General features: G+C 32.4%; 1 protein-coding gene and 1 pseudogene across 1 annotated transcript; one reads left to right on the forward strand and one right to left on the reverse strand.

Moving 5' to 3' along the window:
* The first annotated feature begins 399 nt into the window (after nucleotides 1-399).
* LOC145068818 (uncharacterized) lies at nucleotides 400-1,189 on the forward strand. The gene has a single exon (XM_079015808.1). The coding sequence runs from the start codon at nucleotides 503-505 to the stop codon at nucleotides 953-955; it is 453 nt and encodes a 150-aa protein (XP_078871934.1). The 5' UTR covers nucleotides 400-502; the 3' UTR covers nucleotides 956-1,189.
* Nucleotides 1,190-7,101: 5,912 nt separating this feature from the next.
* Nucleotides 7,102-15,830, reverse strand: part of LOC145067205 (enolase-like) — a 35,572-nt pseudogene continuing 26,843 nt past the window's right edge.

Genomic DNA, 15,830 nt, shown 5'->3' on the forward strand with positions numbered 1-15,830 from the left:
ACACCCTTCCTCAACCACAAATCTTTGTTTCTCTCACACTTCAATAAATTTTAAGGTTAAATAATACAAATTCGAAACGTGGGGAATAGATGAGAAAACTGGAACTAATCATTATGGTTTTCGTTTGTTTTTTTTATAATTTGATAACAAAATGGGAACTTAAATATTCAACAAGCTAGTGGGGCTGGAAATTTTGTCCTTCACTATCATTCAACAAACAATATATTAATCATAAATCCATACGTTTATCACTCACTTTGGTTCATTATTCACTATTTTCAAATTCACTAGCATTGAGCAAACAATATGCTAATCAGAAATCCATGTGTCAGTCACTTCACTTTGTTTTGTTTTATTATTCACCAACCCACCCAGATCAACTATAAATACACCCATGTTTTCCTTCCATTCTGGCACACTCAATACTGACTAGCCCAGAATTAAGCTAATCAGAAACAAAAAAAATCGACGTAAATAAGGCCTTGATTAGTGGGCTTCAAATATGTCGAAAATGAAGGCACTAAATCTGGCTAGTTTACTTGTGTTTTCCACTTTGGTCATGTTTTCTGAGAGTCGAGTGGCAAGAAAGGACTTGGGATTGAATTTGGGTGGGGTAGGTATTGGTGCTGGAATTGGAATTGGAATTGGATTGGGAGGAGGTGGTTCAGGGTCTGGTGCAGGTGCGGGATCTGGTTCAGGGTCTAGCTCTTCATCCAGCTCCTCCAGCTCTAGTTCTAGTTCTAGTTCAGGATCTGGAGGAGGTGGATCAGAAGCAGGTTCATCTGCTGGTTCTCATGCTGGATCTGGTTCAGGAGGTCGGGGTGGTGGTGGAGGAGGAAGAGGGGGAGGGGGAGGTGGAGGCGGTGGACGTGGAGGTGGAGGTGGAGGAGGGTCTGGTGAGGGTTCAGGCGAAGGAAGTGGATATGGGTCTGGTTATGGAGGTGGTGGTGATTGAAAATAAGCAAATTTCATCTTTTTCTTGAGGGTGAAATCAGATATATAAAATTTAATATTTTGTTTGTTTTAAGGTTGTGTGTACTTGGGTTTGTGTCATCAAGTAATTGTAACTTGTGTATAGAATAATGCAAAATATATAAACAACTGTACATGCAAAAAAGCATATGTTGTTTAATGTATGTTTTACTTGTACGTTTTGTGCCAATAATATTGGGATGTAATTGTTGTTATAGCACCGTACTCCTTTTAATTATGGGATAATTTTTTTATTCAATTTAATAGATTAGATTTTTGGGATAAGGTAAGGAATTTACAATTTGTAAATGGTTACAAGTCAACAATTTCAAATCGTTCGGTTGTAAATAAATAATAACAAAAAATTTAGTGACTAAATGTGAATAAAATTGAAAGTTTGTTCTTTTTTTAAAAAATTCAAAGACAAACTTTCTCTTGTATTATGTTTTAACAAATTATGTATTTTGCAAAATCTTAATAATTAAGAAATCTATAAAATAAAATAAAAACTAAACCCCGTAAAAAATGAAAAAACAAAACAAAACAAAACAAAACCAATATTATATATATAAATTTTATGTTATAAAATTATGCAACATTATAGGTATGAAAATTATCCCAATATTATATGTATAAATTTTGTGTTATAAAATTATGCAATATATAAATTCATATATATTAAATCATATAACTTGTTTATAAAAAAATACATACATACATACATTGATATATGTTGTTATAAAAGGATGTATGTATTGACACATCATCTTAGTATATCTACTATTAAAAATGATATCATAATTGAAAGTTCAACCGGTAAAAATGAAAGTCAAATTGTTTAGAAAAATATTTTCTTTTTTAGAAAAAAAGATAGTTACATTTTCAACAACGTTATTTTTTTCTTTCAAAAAAATCACTCATAATTTTAAAAGGTTTCAGAAAAAATCATTCATATTTAAATAACTATTTTAAACAATTATCATTATTATTTTTTTTCCATAATATAACATAATTTCTAACTATGAAATACAATTTCTTAACTATGGATGAGAAATGTTCGATTTTTTTGTTAAACCAAAATCAAATCAGAAATTTTGATTTTTTATTATGGAAAATATCAAAATTATTGTTTTTCTTTTATTTCGGTTTTTCATTTTCTTTTACTTTTTTGGGGGTTTTTTTATTTCATAGATTTCTTCATTAACAAATGTTGCTAGAATTTAACAAAAATATATAATTTGTTAAAACATAATACAAGAGGAAGTTTGTTCATATTTAGTCATTAAACTTTTTTTTAAGGAAAATGAACTTTCAATTTTGTTCACATTTAATCATTAAACTTTTTTTCATTCTTTATTTGCTCTTGAACTATCTGAAAATGTTCACATTTTACCCTTATGACCGGTTGTAACCGGTCATAAGGGTAAAATGTGAACAGTTTCAAATAATTCACTGCCAATAAAGAATGAAAAAAGTTTAGTGACTAAATATGAACAAAATTGAATGTTCATTACCCTTCAAGTCATTATCCCTAGTTTTTTTTTTTTTTTTTTTATTTTATTTTATTTTATATTAATCATCTATTTTTTAGGTGTTTTTATTTCTCATATATTTAAACAAATACTTTGAACTTATATTAGTTTTCAAGATTAAAATCATTTGATTCTTGTATTATTTTGCTTAGCTAGGCTTTATAGCATGTATAATGAGATCGCACCTGTTTTTATTTTTGCTTTAAATGTATGTCTTAATCTTCTCATTGTCCCAGTCATGTCATTCAATGTAAAGTTTCTTTGACATACATCAAAACTTTAAGAACATAACATTTAAATACCAATGCTATCCTATGTTAGTTTTACATTCACACCACCATATATGATTTTGTTTTGTCACCTTTTTAGATAATATTGAGTTCTATGTATACATAGAAGTTAGGGTTGTAGTAACGGTTTTGGTGTAATCTAATTTCTTAGACTTTTCCAGTAAAACTTGAGATCCAAGAAGTTATTTCATTCTAGTTTTCTTTTTTAGATTAGTCCAAAAAAAATCATGTCCCGACATATCAGTTAATAATGTCCCATATTTATGCCCTACAACTGTAATGCATCCATGTTTGTACTGTATAATTACAACGAACATATGTAATACATAGTAACCTGGTCCGAGATTTCTTCTTCTAAGATCGAAGTTGCAAATCGCCACGTGAATATAATTATTTGATTAAAATAATAACATTTAACAAATTGTGATTTAATATTTACACTTGAAAAATCAATGTCAGTAGCAAAACAAACTATATAGCCAACATATTAGTTTTATTAATTGTAATTAATTTATATCATTAGTTATTTCCACTATTAATTCATAATTTTATAGATCGTTTTATATTGTGTAAATTATATATCAAACATATATTGATTTCTATTTATAAGAAATACAAAATGGTATGAAAAAAATAAATACTACAAGTTTTGATGATTTTATAGAACGTTTTAAGTTGTGGAAATTATATAAAATGTATGCCGAGTTGTATATAAAACAAATAACAAATAGTATGGAAAAACACTATAGCTTTTAATAAAATAAAAACACTACAACATTTACTATACCATTTACCTCAAACAAAACTTATTAAACACTTATAAATCATTCAAAATGAATATATAAAAATGAACATACATTTGATATATAAAAACACTGTTATAAAAAATCCTTGTTGAAATAACCATAGATGCGATAAAACTTTTTTTTTTCAACTCTTTCATTTTGATTCACAAATCTTTTCAAACATATGATTTTTTAATCAAAACTTACTTATATATTACTAATATAGCTACAATGTGTATAATAAATAAATGGAAAATAAAAAGGTATTACACATTAATAACCATAAGTTTTAAAAAATTTGAATGTAGTGGAAAATATAAAGGCATGTCTAATTACATTAAATTTGTAATCATAATTACATTTAAATTAAAAAATTGTTGAGTTGTAGTGGGAGTTTTAAACTCTTGGGTTGTGTCCAATAATGTAATATAAATATTAATAGTTATATGTTATAAAAACAATATTATAAATATTTATCATTGAAATAATAATTTTTATACTAAGTTGTAACTAATATTAGTAGTTATAAGTGTATGTTAAGAAAGATATAAAAAGTTGTGTTTGAATCAAATTGAATTAAGTTTTTGGTTTAAAATTATTTAAACTATATGTATTTTTAACTAATTTATAAATAACTTATTTTATTATTATTATTATTATTATTATTATTATTATTATTGTTTCAAATAACAATATTTTTTTTTAATATAATATAATATATTCTTTATTTTTACGTTATTTTAAAAAATATTGTTTTTTATTTATATAAAAAACTACTTATTTGAAAAAAAGTTCATTATTATATTTAAAAAAAACTATCGTACTTTTGTATTGTATTTTCACTTTTGTTAGTCTAACTATATAATATTGGAAGATAATGAATGGTCCAAATAAAATGGTGATTTGAATTTCAAACTTATAGTAGTTGTTATGTACTACGACCAATCTTAAAAAGATATATGTTAAGAGTGGATATGGGAGGATGAATGTTACTCTTGAGGTATATTTTTATCACATATATTCTCTTATGAAAATATTAATATTTTATTTATTTTACTACAAGGAAATTGACAAATATAATAAGATAATAATTTATTTTATTACTGTAAAAACATTTAAAATGGATACATACATATACGTTTTGGTAGAACATAAAGAATTCATTTTTATAACACACATAATCATTGGTTCTCAACAATAAAGTCATATCATATTAAAAATTATTCGTTCTAATTTGTCATTATCACCAACAATTTGGAATAATTATAGTAAACTTCTTTCATCAAAATCAATTATAAAAAAAAAAACTACATCGATTTTATTTACAACAAAATAAGCGATAGAAACTAACATAATATATAACTTATAATTGCATAAAATACATGTTGAATAATGTCATCTTAGACATAAAATATATTTTTTTAACATAAAAAAGAGAAAGATAACATAAAGATACATACATGTTAACAAAATTAATTGCTCTAACTGATAAATAACTTGAAGGTTGATTTACCAAAAGCTCATGAGAAGTGATTATTAGTCTCATTTTATCATCCTTTAATTATAGAAAGATGCATAATACATAACCTTAAAAAATGAACTCAAGTATACTTTTACAAACATACCTGAATTTGAACCTTGATTAATATCTAAAACTTTATATGCACCCAATTTGAGTTTACATGAATTTATATTTGGAAAAGTTGCAATTGCTTTCTTACATCCATAAAACCACTCACATAACTCTTCAAACCCTACAAATATAATCTATCATTTTGTGTTGACATACTTGTAATATGTAATCTACAAATTTCTTATATATGCTAAATAGTTCATTTAACTCATCAATTAAATAACATGATTTGAAGAGTTTTGGGAGCTACAAATTATAATATTTCAATTAATCATAAATTAATTTGTATAAGTTGAATAGTTATAATAGTTTCAAATGCATGGGGTTCAATACAATACAATTCAATTCACACACACACTGATCTACTGTAAACTATTTTACAATACAATACAATTCACAATTATACAGCTCTTTACCACATAAAATTTTAAAGCAACAATAAAACATTTTATTTATAAAAAACTTATATCATGTTGACGATTTTAATGTCACACGACATTTAATTCACGATACTTAGACATAAAATCAAAATATCAATTTAGAAATTGATCTTAATCCACATGGAATCTAAATATCCATACCACCGTCATCCTATTTGTGTGTTTGTACTAAATCATTTATATAATACAAAGTAAAAGTCATAAATGGCATGACTTTTAAAAAGTTATAAAAATGATATAAAAATGACATAAAAATATAAACTTGATAGCTGTTATTTTTTATTCTATTTTAGAGTAAAAAATTAAAATTTTAAGTAATTTATCTTCAACTCTACTCTATTTTATACATTATTTTTACAACAAAGATAATATTCTAAGAATTTTTTTTCTTTTGTAAATATATCTTCAATTTACAAGGTTTATACAAGTTTATTTAGAATCTTTTTGTTAGAATTGTTAAATACATATAACTAAATAAATAATTCGTATAAAATAATTCAAATTAAATTTAATATCGATAAAAGAAACATTGTTTAAGTAAATAATTTCATTCATAATATAATAAAATAAATATACACATTCGTTTAAAGAAATGCTATACATATATTAAAGAAATATAACACTTATATGTTGTCACCTGATAAATTACTAAAAAGTATCAGTACTTTAAATACATAAAAAATCATCATATTTATAACTATGTTCGTGCTTTGCCGTAGGACGGGGTTTATTTCTTTTTTACTACAAGCAACAATAGTTCCGACCGCTGCTAAAAAATATCAGCACTCTTTGGAAGACGGTATTAAATGAACCAGTCTACAATATATTATTCCAGTGAACAAACTTCTTGAGGACGATCCGTAATTTCAAAACCTCCATAGAAAGGTGATTCATCCCATGTAAACTGCATCTGATCATAAAGTTATCGACTTGGTTAAAGAAAACAATGCTCAATCTAAGGATAATGTTATTGCCATTATGCTTGACATAAAGGTAGAAATCATCTTTTGTCAGGGTTTTCTTTTTGCTAATATTTTAGAAGGAATCATAATATTTTCACCTGTCTATAGGCCCTAAATTCGGGAGTCGAGATTTGCGACGACTAGTTAAGTTAGTAAATGGTGAAGAATTCACTTTCACAATAAAAAAGGGTGTTGGGAAATAGTGACATGTTTTTGGTTAATGGTATGCTAAAAATGACCTTATACATCACACCAGATTGTTTTACATTCAAGATATTTACTTGAAATAGATTAGGTTAATTTTCACAACTTGAAAACATAAATAACAACAAATACTTATACATAGGTGGGTTCAATCATTATACATTACGCAGATCAATTACAGACAAAGTAATATTAGAATTAAAAATTTTAAATTTAAACACACACATGACTTAACTGATGGATTCTGAAAGTGCTACATGATGGAAAACAAGTTGATATTATCTTATTTAAGGAGGATGAGGTGGAAGAATGTTGCAGCTAATGAAATTGATGAATAAAGAGCTTTTCTCAAAAAGCAGCGAGATATTTTGCCAACAACCTTGCAGAGTATGGAATAGCTAGGATCCTTATTGTACTTAGCAAGACGATCTGACCTGCATGGTGCACCAATCTTGATTTGCCCCTAGAGAGTAGTTACATACATTGTATGATCGGCATATAATTTATTTTTTAAAATGAAGATTAATTTGTTATATATATATATATATATATATATATATATATATATATATATATATATATATATATATATATATATATATATATATATATTAAGGTTGTAAAAGTCGCTAGACAATGGTCAGATGGTATATTAGGGTAAGAGATTAATCGGTCTACACGGAGGTTAATCGGCACTTAGGCGAGGACCTTAATTTAAAAAAAAAAAACTTAAATATTACATATATCCAAACAAAATACTAACAAAATAAGTAAATATCCATACATATTTACATATTCAAGTCATTAGACATCATACAAGTCCAAAATAAGTAAATATTCATAAATGTTTACATATTCAAGTCATCAAAGATCATACAAAGTCCAAAATAAGTTTTATAAGATCAAATTTTTTATTGTTCATAGGCTTCTACTTTGTAATGTTAGATAGGCGGAAACAAATCTCGTGACACCGGTCGGATAATATCCTTTTTTTGGTGAATTTTATTATCATAGCCAATGTTTTGTGGTGGGCATAAATGAGGATGGTTAGCTTTACTTGATCTAAAACTTTCTTGCACCTTGGTAGCCCACCAATACCTTCAAAAAACAATCATGATTAAAAACACAAATAGAACTATAAAACACAATAAATAAAATTATAAATACCTTCAAGCATAAGGTTAATGGTATGTGTTGCACATGATGTTCTAATATTTTTTGACTTTTTCTCTTTTAGCAACTTTGCGGCTCCCATGTTATTCATGGCATTATTGGTTACTATTTGAACAACATGTTCGGGACTAACTTCTTGAATGCAAGCTTCCACATACTCATATATATATATATATATATATATATATATATATATATATATATATATATATATATATATGTGTGTGTGTGTGTGTGTGTGTGTGTGTGTGTGTGTGTGTTCACTTGTATATGCTTCATCCGAACATTCCTGGGAAGATAAAAATCCATACCCATCTTTTAATTGGCAAATAAATTAATAATGCTCCTCCTTTTTTAATCAGACCAAGCATCCTTCATAATCGAACATCCATCTTGTTTCAATTCTTCTTCATTTTTTTTCACCAAATTTTTTTCTCTTTCAACTTTTTTTTTTAAAAATTGTGTTACTCAAATCATATCTAGTAGGAGTTGGAAGAGCGATTCCATATTGACCAATTACCTCCACCATCATTTTAAAGCTATCATTTTCGAAGGCATGAAAAGGAATTGCACACTCATATGCCGACCTACCAATGAAATTTTTCATAGTTGATATTCTTTCTTTCCAAATAGCATTGTTAATATAAACTTTTTTCCTTTTCCCGAGTTCAAAGATTCTTCGGGGTTTATTTTGCTTGCCAAGTTATCCATCGACTCTATAACATGTGGTGGCCTCATGCTCCCAAAGTATTTTCTATTTCATCAATGTCTATAATACCTTCATTAGTACCAAATCTCACCTCTGATCTTAACGCTTCATCATGTGCTTGTTTGCCCTTCTTTTTTAAATTTCATTCATTGATAGCATTTTGACATATCAACTGATCATCTTAGGTAGACCTTTGACATGGAGCTACATTTCCTGTCACATGAGCAATATGTTGTTTCATTATAGAACACCCCTTCCCCCACTATAAACTCTTTCATACAATCTATATGTTAATTTATTGAAGTTTGTAGGATCCAGACAAATAGCATATTCCCAAGCAATATCATTTAAATTCCTCTTAAAACCAGTAGTTATTGATTCCATTGATTGTGTAGCTAAAGTTTTAGATGCCATCAACACCTTTAATCTGTGAAAATCTAAAACAAATGGTCATAAGTCCAACAATCTGTGTAAAGGAGTGTAATATGTTTTGAAATAACTTGTTCCAGTAATCTGAAACAACAATTGTGTTTCTCATAATCTGTTTAGCCTAAAAAAAGAGTTTAATTTGTCTCTATAAATTATCTCTATAAACAAATTAAAATTTGTTTAAACAAGATGAGGATGATACGACATTCTAACTATAGTCCAAATTCCAACAGAAAAATCAAAAAAATTAGGAATGGAATGTTGAAGAAAACTATAGCTGGAATGAGGAATGTAAGATACGATCTACCGAGTGTGATGACAGATTGAAAGACAGTTGCTTGAAAGAAATAAATTATTGATGAGGAAGTTATAGCCGAAGTTGGATAAAGTTGTAGCTGGAATCGAAGGAATGGAATGTTCAAACTCGAAAAACGCTTGTCGCCGAAGTCAGATGACGTTAGTGTGGGTGTGGTCGGAAGAAGCTATAGTGATGATGAAGTTGCAACAGTCGATCGTTGGAGGAGAAAAGAACGGGATGCAGGTAGGCAAAAAAAAGATGAGGAATGAAGGCGATGTACATCTTTAGTCGATTAGGTTAAGAAAAAAGTTTCAATTTTGACTTTTTCAGTTGACTGGTGTTGACTTATGTTGACCGCCTAAAGCGCCATTGGCCTCCTTTGATAGCTGTTCACAAACTCTGATTAATTGCAACGCCTATCGAAAATCATATACAATTTACACCTGCCAAGAGCCTAGGCGGCCACCTAGGCCGATTTTTACAACACTAATGCAAATAAAGAAAAGAAAAGAAAAGTAGGGTTACCGTTGACAAACCGACTGACAGGTCAGCAATAAAGGTTTCTTATGTTTCCCTAGTGTGATGACTGGCCATGACATCCTAACCAACTTTCTTTGACATTTTCACGACATTAATACTCTCATTCATTAATCCAATTTTGTTCACCTTCAAGAGAAGGGCATTGCATGTCGTTTCACTGATTTCCTTCTTAACTCTCTATAAACACAACTAATATGTGAATATTTAACTTTGTATTTGATGCATATTTCTAATACTTTTAGATACAATTATGTTTATTTTGGAATGTTAGGTGCATTTTGTGCACCTTTTTGCACACCTTTTAGTCCCTTTTCATACATCTATTTAGCATAATTGTTCTTTATTTATCTTGCATTTCATCATATTCATGTTAGTCTCTAGAACAACCTTATTTGCACACTTTTATGTCTTTTTCAGGTAAACCGGAGGTTGGAATGTGCTTTGGGAAGTGTTGGGAAGCATTGGCGAAGATTTCGGGATGATCGGGCGAAGAACGGAAAAGTTGAAAAAATCAAGTTTGGAATTGGAGTCAGAGGGGTACACGGGCCATGTTGGATTTACACTGTGAAAGAACACATGCCGTGTTGAACAGAAAAGAAGAAGCTATTGACCATGCTGAACACGGGCCATGTCATTTTTACCTTATGCTCAACACGGGCCGTGTTCGACCCAAAAAAATCAACTTTTGGCAGTTTTTCCTATCTTTCATATTACGGGTTGAGGGTCATTTTTGGGGGGATACAACATATCAAAGCACATTTGGAGAGGGGATTTCGAAGGTTTTTGCAAGGGTTTGATCAGTAATCATTTGGAAACATTATTTCTAGTATTTGTAAGTTGTAATTGCACATTATTTCCATCTTTTAAACTTGTGATCTTGTTCTAGCCATGTGTGGCTAGAACCCTAGTTTCTCCAATTTCATGTTTTGACTTCTTGGTAGTGACTTCAATCATATGACATGATGTTTGTTCTTAATTTCTATCTAATGAATTTGATTTAGCTTTAATCGAATGTTTGATTCTAATTGTGATTCTTATTGGCCATTTGAATTAGGGTTAGGTCATTCAAGTCCAATACAGTGGGATTCTTTTGGAGTATATCGTACCCCTATTATTTTTTGGGTTTGACACGCCTAACAAATTGGTGTCGTTGCCGGGGACACAATGTTACTAATTGTTTATGCCTAGATCTTTCTGTACAGGTACACTATTGCCACTTGACTTGAAGATAGAGAAGACTGCAAGGAGAATACGGAAGCAAGCCAAGCTTCGTAAGAGGCAACCGGTTTTCAGGACTTCTTCATCATCTACTCCCCCCGTCATTAACATTTAGGAGGACATACCCCTCTCAAGTGTGTCCGCATCCGAAACAGAAAGCCTATCACTCTCATCTCAACCATCCTCACCCAAAATACCACTCCACCATTTTCACCCACTTATAACATCCCAAACACTACACCCACAAAAACTTCAACACCTACTCGCACAATGGGAGATAACCATTGAGGGAATCCACCTCCAAATCCACCACCCAAACAAAACCTTCGCCAATAGGTGAGACAAGAGGTTACTTAACAACCTCGTTGCATCACATATCCGACAACCACCAACTTAGAACTAAAATCTGGGCTCATCCACTTACTCCCAACCTTTAGAGGCCTAGAAAATGAAGATTCTCACAAGTTTCTCACTGAATTTCATGTGGTGTGTGTGGGCATGAAGCCACACAAGGTCACGGAGGATCAACTCAAGCTTAGGGCATTCCCCTTCGCGGTGCAAGATGCAACAAAAGAATGGCTCTATGACCTCCCACCGGGGACGGTTACCACTTGGGTAGATCTTGCATGACTCTTTTTGGACAAATACTTCCTGGAGATGAAAGGTTTAGCCCTACGGAGGGAAATCACTGGCATCAAGCAACACAAAAGAAAAGTTTTTCACATATATTGGGAGAGATTCAAAAAGCTGTGTGCCCGTTGTCCTAAACTTGGAATTACTGAGTATCAACTTCTCCAATATTTCATTGAAGGAATGACTCCAATGGAAAGAAGGCTTCTTAATGCTTCAAGTGGCAGATCTTTACCCGACAAGACTCCAACCGAAATCAGGACCCTAATCAAGAACATGGCTGAAGATTCTAAACATTCAAGCCATGAGGAAGAATGGTACATGGATGCACCCCGAGGTGTAAAAGAGGTCCAAACTCCTCAAATTGAAGCTCAATTGTCCGAGCTTACGAAAGTGGTTATGATGCTAGCCAAAGACAAAGGTATGCAGGCTACACCCCGCCTGTGCGGTATTTGCACTCAAGTGGGCATCCAACTGATATGTGCCCACAAATTCAAGATGAGGATTATGCGGAAGAAAATGTGTTAGGAGGATATTCTGGGTCAAACCAAAGGGGATTTGAGCACTCACGAAATGACGAAAGATGGAACAACAATCAAGGTTGGGGAGGAAATCAACAGGGAAATTATCAACCAAATCAACCACATCAATACCAACAAAGACCACCATTTCCTCAAAATCAACAAAGACCACCTTTTCAACATCAAATTTCCAGCCAAGGCATCCACCACAACCACCTCCACAAGCGGGTTCATCAAGCATGTCACTAGAAGATATTGTCAAGAGCCTTGCCACTAGCACTCAAAGCTTCCAACAAGAAATGAAAGCAAGCATACTAAGTCCGTGAGTAAGATGGAATCACAAGGCAAGCTACCATCTCAAACCGAGAAGAACCCGAAACACAATGCATGTGCCATTACCTTAAGAGGGGGGGAAAGCTATGAAGTTCCAAAGATGTCGGATGAAGAAGAGGAAGAGAAAGAGATTGAGGTGGAAGAAGCTGTCAAAGAAGAGGAAAGGAAAAATACTTCAAAGTCAAAGAAGCCAATAGAGACCGAAGTGAAAGTCACACCAGCTCCATTTCCTTCCAGGCTAACAAGTACAAAGAGAGAACGAGAAGATGACGAAATCATGGCAATGTTCCGAAAGGTTGAAATCAATATTCCTATTTTAGATGCTATTACACAGATTCTTAGATATGCTAAGTTTCTTAAGGAACTTTGTACATCTAAGAAAAATCTTAAAGGAAATCAAGCTGTGAAAGTTAGGGAAAACGTTTCAGCCGTGTTACAAGAACGGCTACCAAAAAAATGCAAGGATCCGATTGTGTTCACGGGTCCTTGTAAAATGGGTAACCTTTTGTGCGACGTGCCATGCTAGATCTTGGAGCATCAATAAATGTCTTACAGTATTCAAGTTATAAAACAATGGGAATTGGACCTTTATCAAAAACCGGAGTCATCATTCAACTTGCCGACCGGTCTTTGCCTCTTTAGTACACCCAAAATGTGCATTGGAGGACGTGTTAGTGCAAGTCAATGAACTTGTATTTCCCGTTGATTTTTATGTTATGATATGGGTGATGACAACACCCCACAATCGAGCTCCATCCTTTTAGGGATACCCTTCATGAGTACCGCAAAAACAAAAATAGACGTAGCAAATGGTACTTTGTCTATGGAGTTCGATGGTGAGGTGATCAACTTTAATATCTTTGAAGCTATGCGTTATCCTAGTGATATTCATTCTTTAAACTTCATAGATGTTATTGATTTATGAACTAATGATTGTTTCGAGTTGTCAAGCCAAATTGTGCTAACCACCATCTTGAGCAAGCATTTTGATGAGACAGGGATCAAGAATCTGGCTGATAAGTACACTTTGGAGGATGAGTTAATTGAAGCAATCAACTCCTTGGAAAAAGCACAACCTATGAGAGTTGAACCACCCCGCATGAAGCTCAAAAATTCCGATCCGAAACTCCTTCCATCCATAGTATACCCACCGAGTCTTGATTTGAAGACTCTTCTCGACCATCTCAAGTATGCCTATCTTGGGGAGGAAGAGACATTACCGGTGATAATTTCAACCAAGCTAGCAAAAGAAGAAAAAAAAAAGAGTTGGTTGGAATTTTGAAAAAGTACAAGGAGGCTATTGGTTGGACCATTGCGGACATAAAGGGGTTGAGTCCATCATTATGCATGTATAAAATATTGATGGAAGAAGACTTTAAGCCAACCAGTGAAGCCCAAAGGAGATTGAATCCACCTATGATGGAGGTGGTTGAAAAAGAGATCATGAAGCTCTTGAATGCAGGTGTAATCTATCTCATTTTTGATAGTAAGTAGGTAAGTCCCGTGCAAGTTATCCCGAAAAAAGTCGGTGTCACCGTTGTCAAAAACTCCGAAGGGGAATTGGTACCCACCCGTGTGCAAAACGGGTGGAGGGTTTGTATTGATTATAGGGATTTGAATGCTTCCACCCGCAAAGACCACTTCCCTTTGCCATTCTTCGATCAGACATTAGAACGATAGACCAGGAAATATCACTATTGCTGCCTTGATGGTTTTTTTGGTTTTCACCAAATTCCGATTGCCCCGGAAGACCAAGAGAAAACCACATTCACATGTCATTTCGGCACCTTTGCGTATAGACGCATGCCCTTCGGCTTGTGCAATGCACTCGCGACCTTCCAAAGATGTATGGTGAGCGTATTTTCAGAATATGTCGAAAATATCATAGAGGTTTTCATGAATGATTTTACCGTTTATGGAAATTCTTTTGATGAATGTTTGCAAAATCTCACCAAAATCTTACAAAGGTGCATTGACACGAACTTAGTCCTTAATTATGAAAAATGTCATTTTATGGTTGACAAGGGCTTGATACTTGGACATGTGGTGTCACAAAAAGGTTTATAAGTTGACAAGGCCAAAATTGATGTTATTAAGAGCTTACCTTACCCGACAAATGTTTGGGAAGTGCGTTCTTTTCTTGGTCATGCAGGTTTCTATCGGCAGTTCATCAAGAATTTTTCCAAAATAATGGTGCCGATGTGTCAACTTTTAGAAAAGGAGACCGATTTTGAGTTTGGTGATGCATGTAAAAGTGCATTTGATCATTTGAAGGATTTGTTGACATCCGCCCCCATCATCCAATAGCCAAATTATGATCTCCCATTCGAGATCATATGCGATGCTAGCAACATCGCGGTTTGGGCAATTTTGGGACAAAAGGTGGAGCGAGCTCACCATGTCATCTACTATGCATCCAAGACTTTGGATAATACACAAGCCAACTACAAGACAACTGAAAAGGAGTTGCTACCCATTGTATTCGCATTAGAGAAGTTCCGACCGTACCTCCTTAGGGCCAAAGTGATTATCTATTTAGACCATGCAACCTTGAAGCACTTACTACTCAAGAAAGATTCAAAGCCAAGGTTAATACGGTGGATGTTGCTGCTGCAAGAGTTCGATGTAGAAATCAAAGATAAAAGTGGGAAAGAAAACTTGGTCGCGGATCATCTCAGCCGTATTGTTCCACCCGAAGACACAACACCAATCCGAGACACATTGCCAGATGAGCATTTATTTGTAGCCAAAGAAGCACCATGGTATGCAGATATCGTCAACTACTTGGTCACAAATCAATTTCCCCCGGATTCCACACGTTGGCAAAAGGATAAAATCAAGAAGGAAGCGAAGTGATACGTATGGGATGATCCTTACCTTTGGAAGTATTGTGCATATCAAATGATCCAAAGGTGTGTTGAGCAACAAGAGGTACAATCCATCCTTAATTGTTGTCATTCATATGCTTGTGGAGGTCACTTGAACCCCAAAGGACAGCTAGAAAAGTCTTAGATAGCAGATTCTTTTGGCCTACCATTTTTCACGATTCTTATGTGTTTTATGCACATTGTGATAAATGCCAAAGATCTGGGTCGTTAAGCTCTAGGAATCAAATGCCCCTTACCCCCATTTTAGTATGCGAGATCTTTGATGTATGGGGT

Source organism: Lactuca serriola, chromosome 8 (assembly GCF_051521515.1).
Source record: "Lactuca serriola cultivar US96UC23 chromosome 8, Lser_US96UC23_V15, whole genome shotgun sequence".
In the NCBI taxonomy this organism is placed as follows: Eukaryota; Viridiplantae; Streptophyta; class Magnoliopsida; order Asterales; family Asteraceae; genus Lactuca; species Lactuca serriola.

Bases quoted from the DNA above. Each gene is read 5' to 3' on its own strand.
- LOC145068818 (XM_079015808.1), top strand. From the start codon at position 503: ATGTCGAAAATGAAGGCACTAAATCTGGCTAGTTTACTTGTGTTTTCC.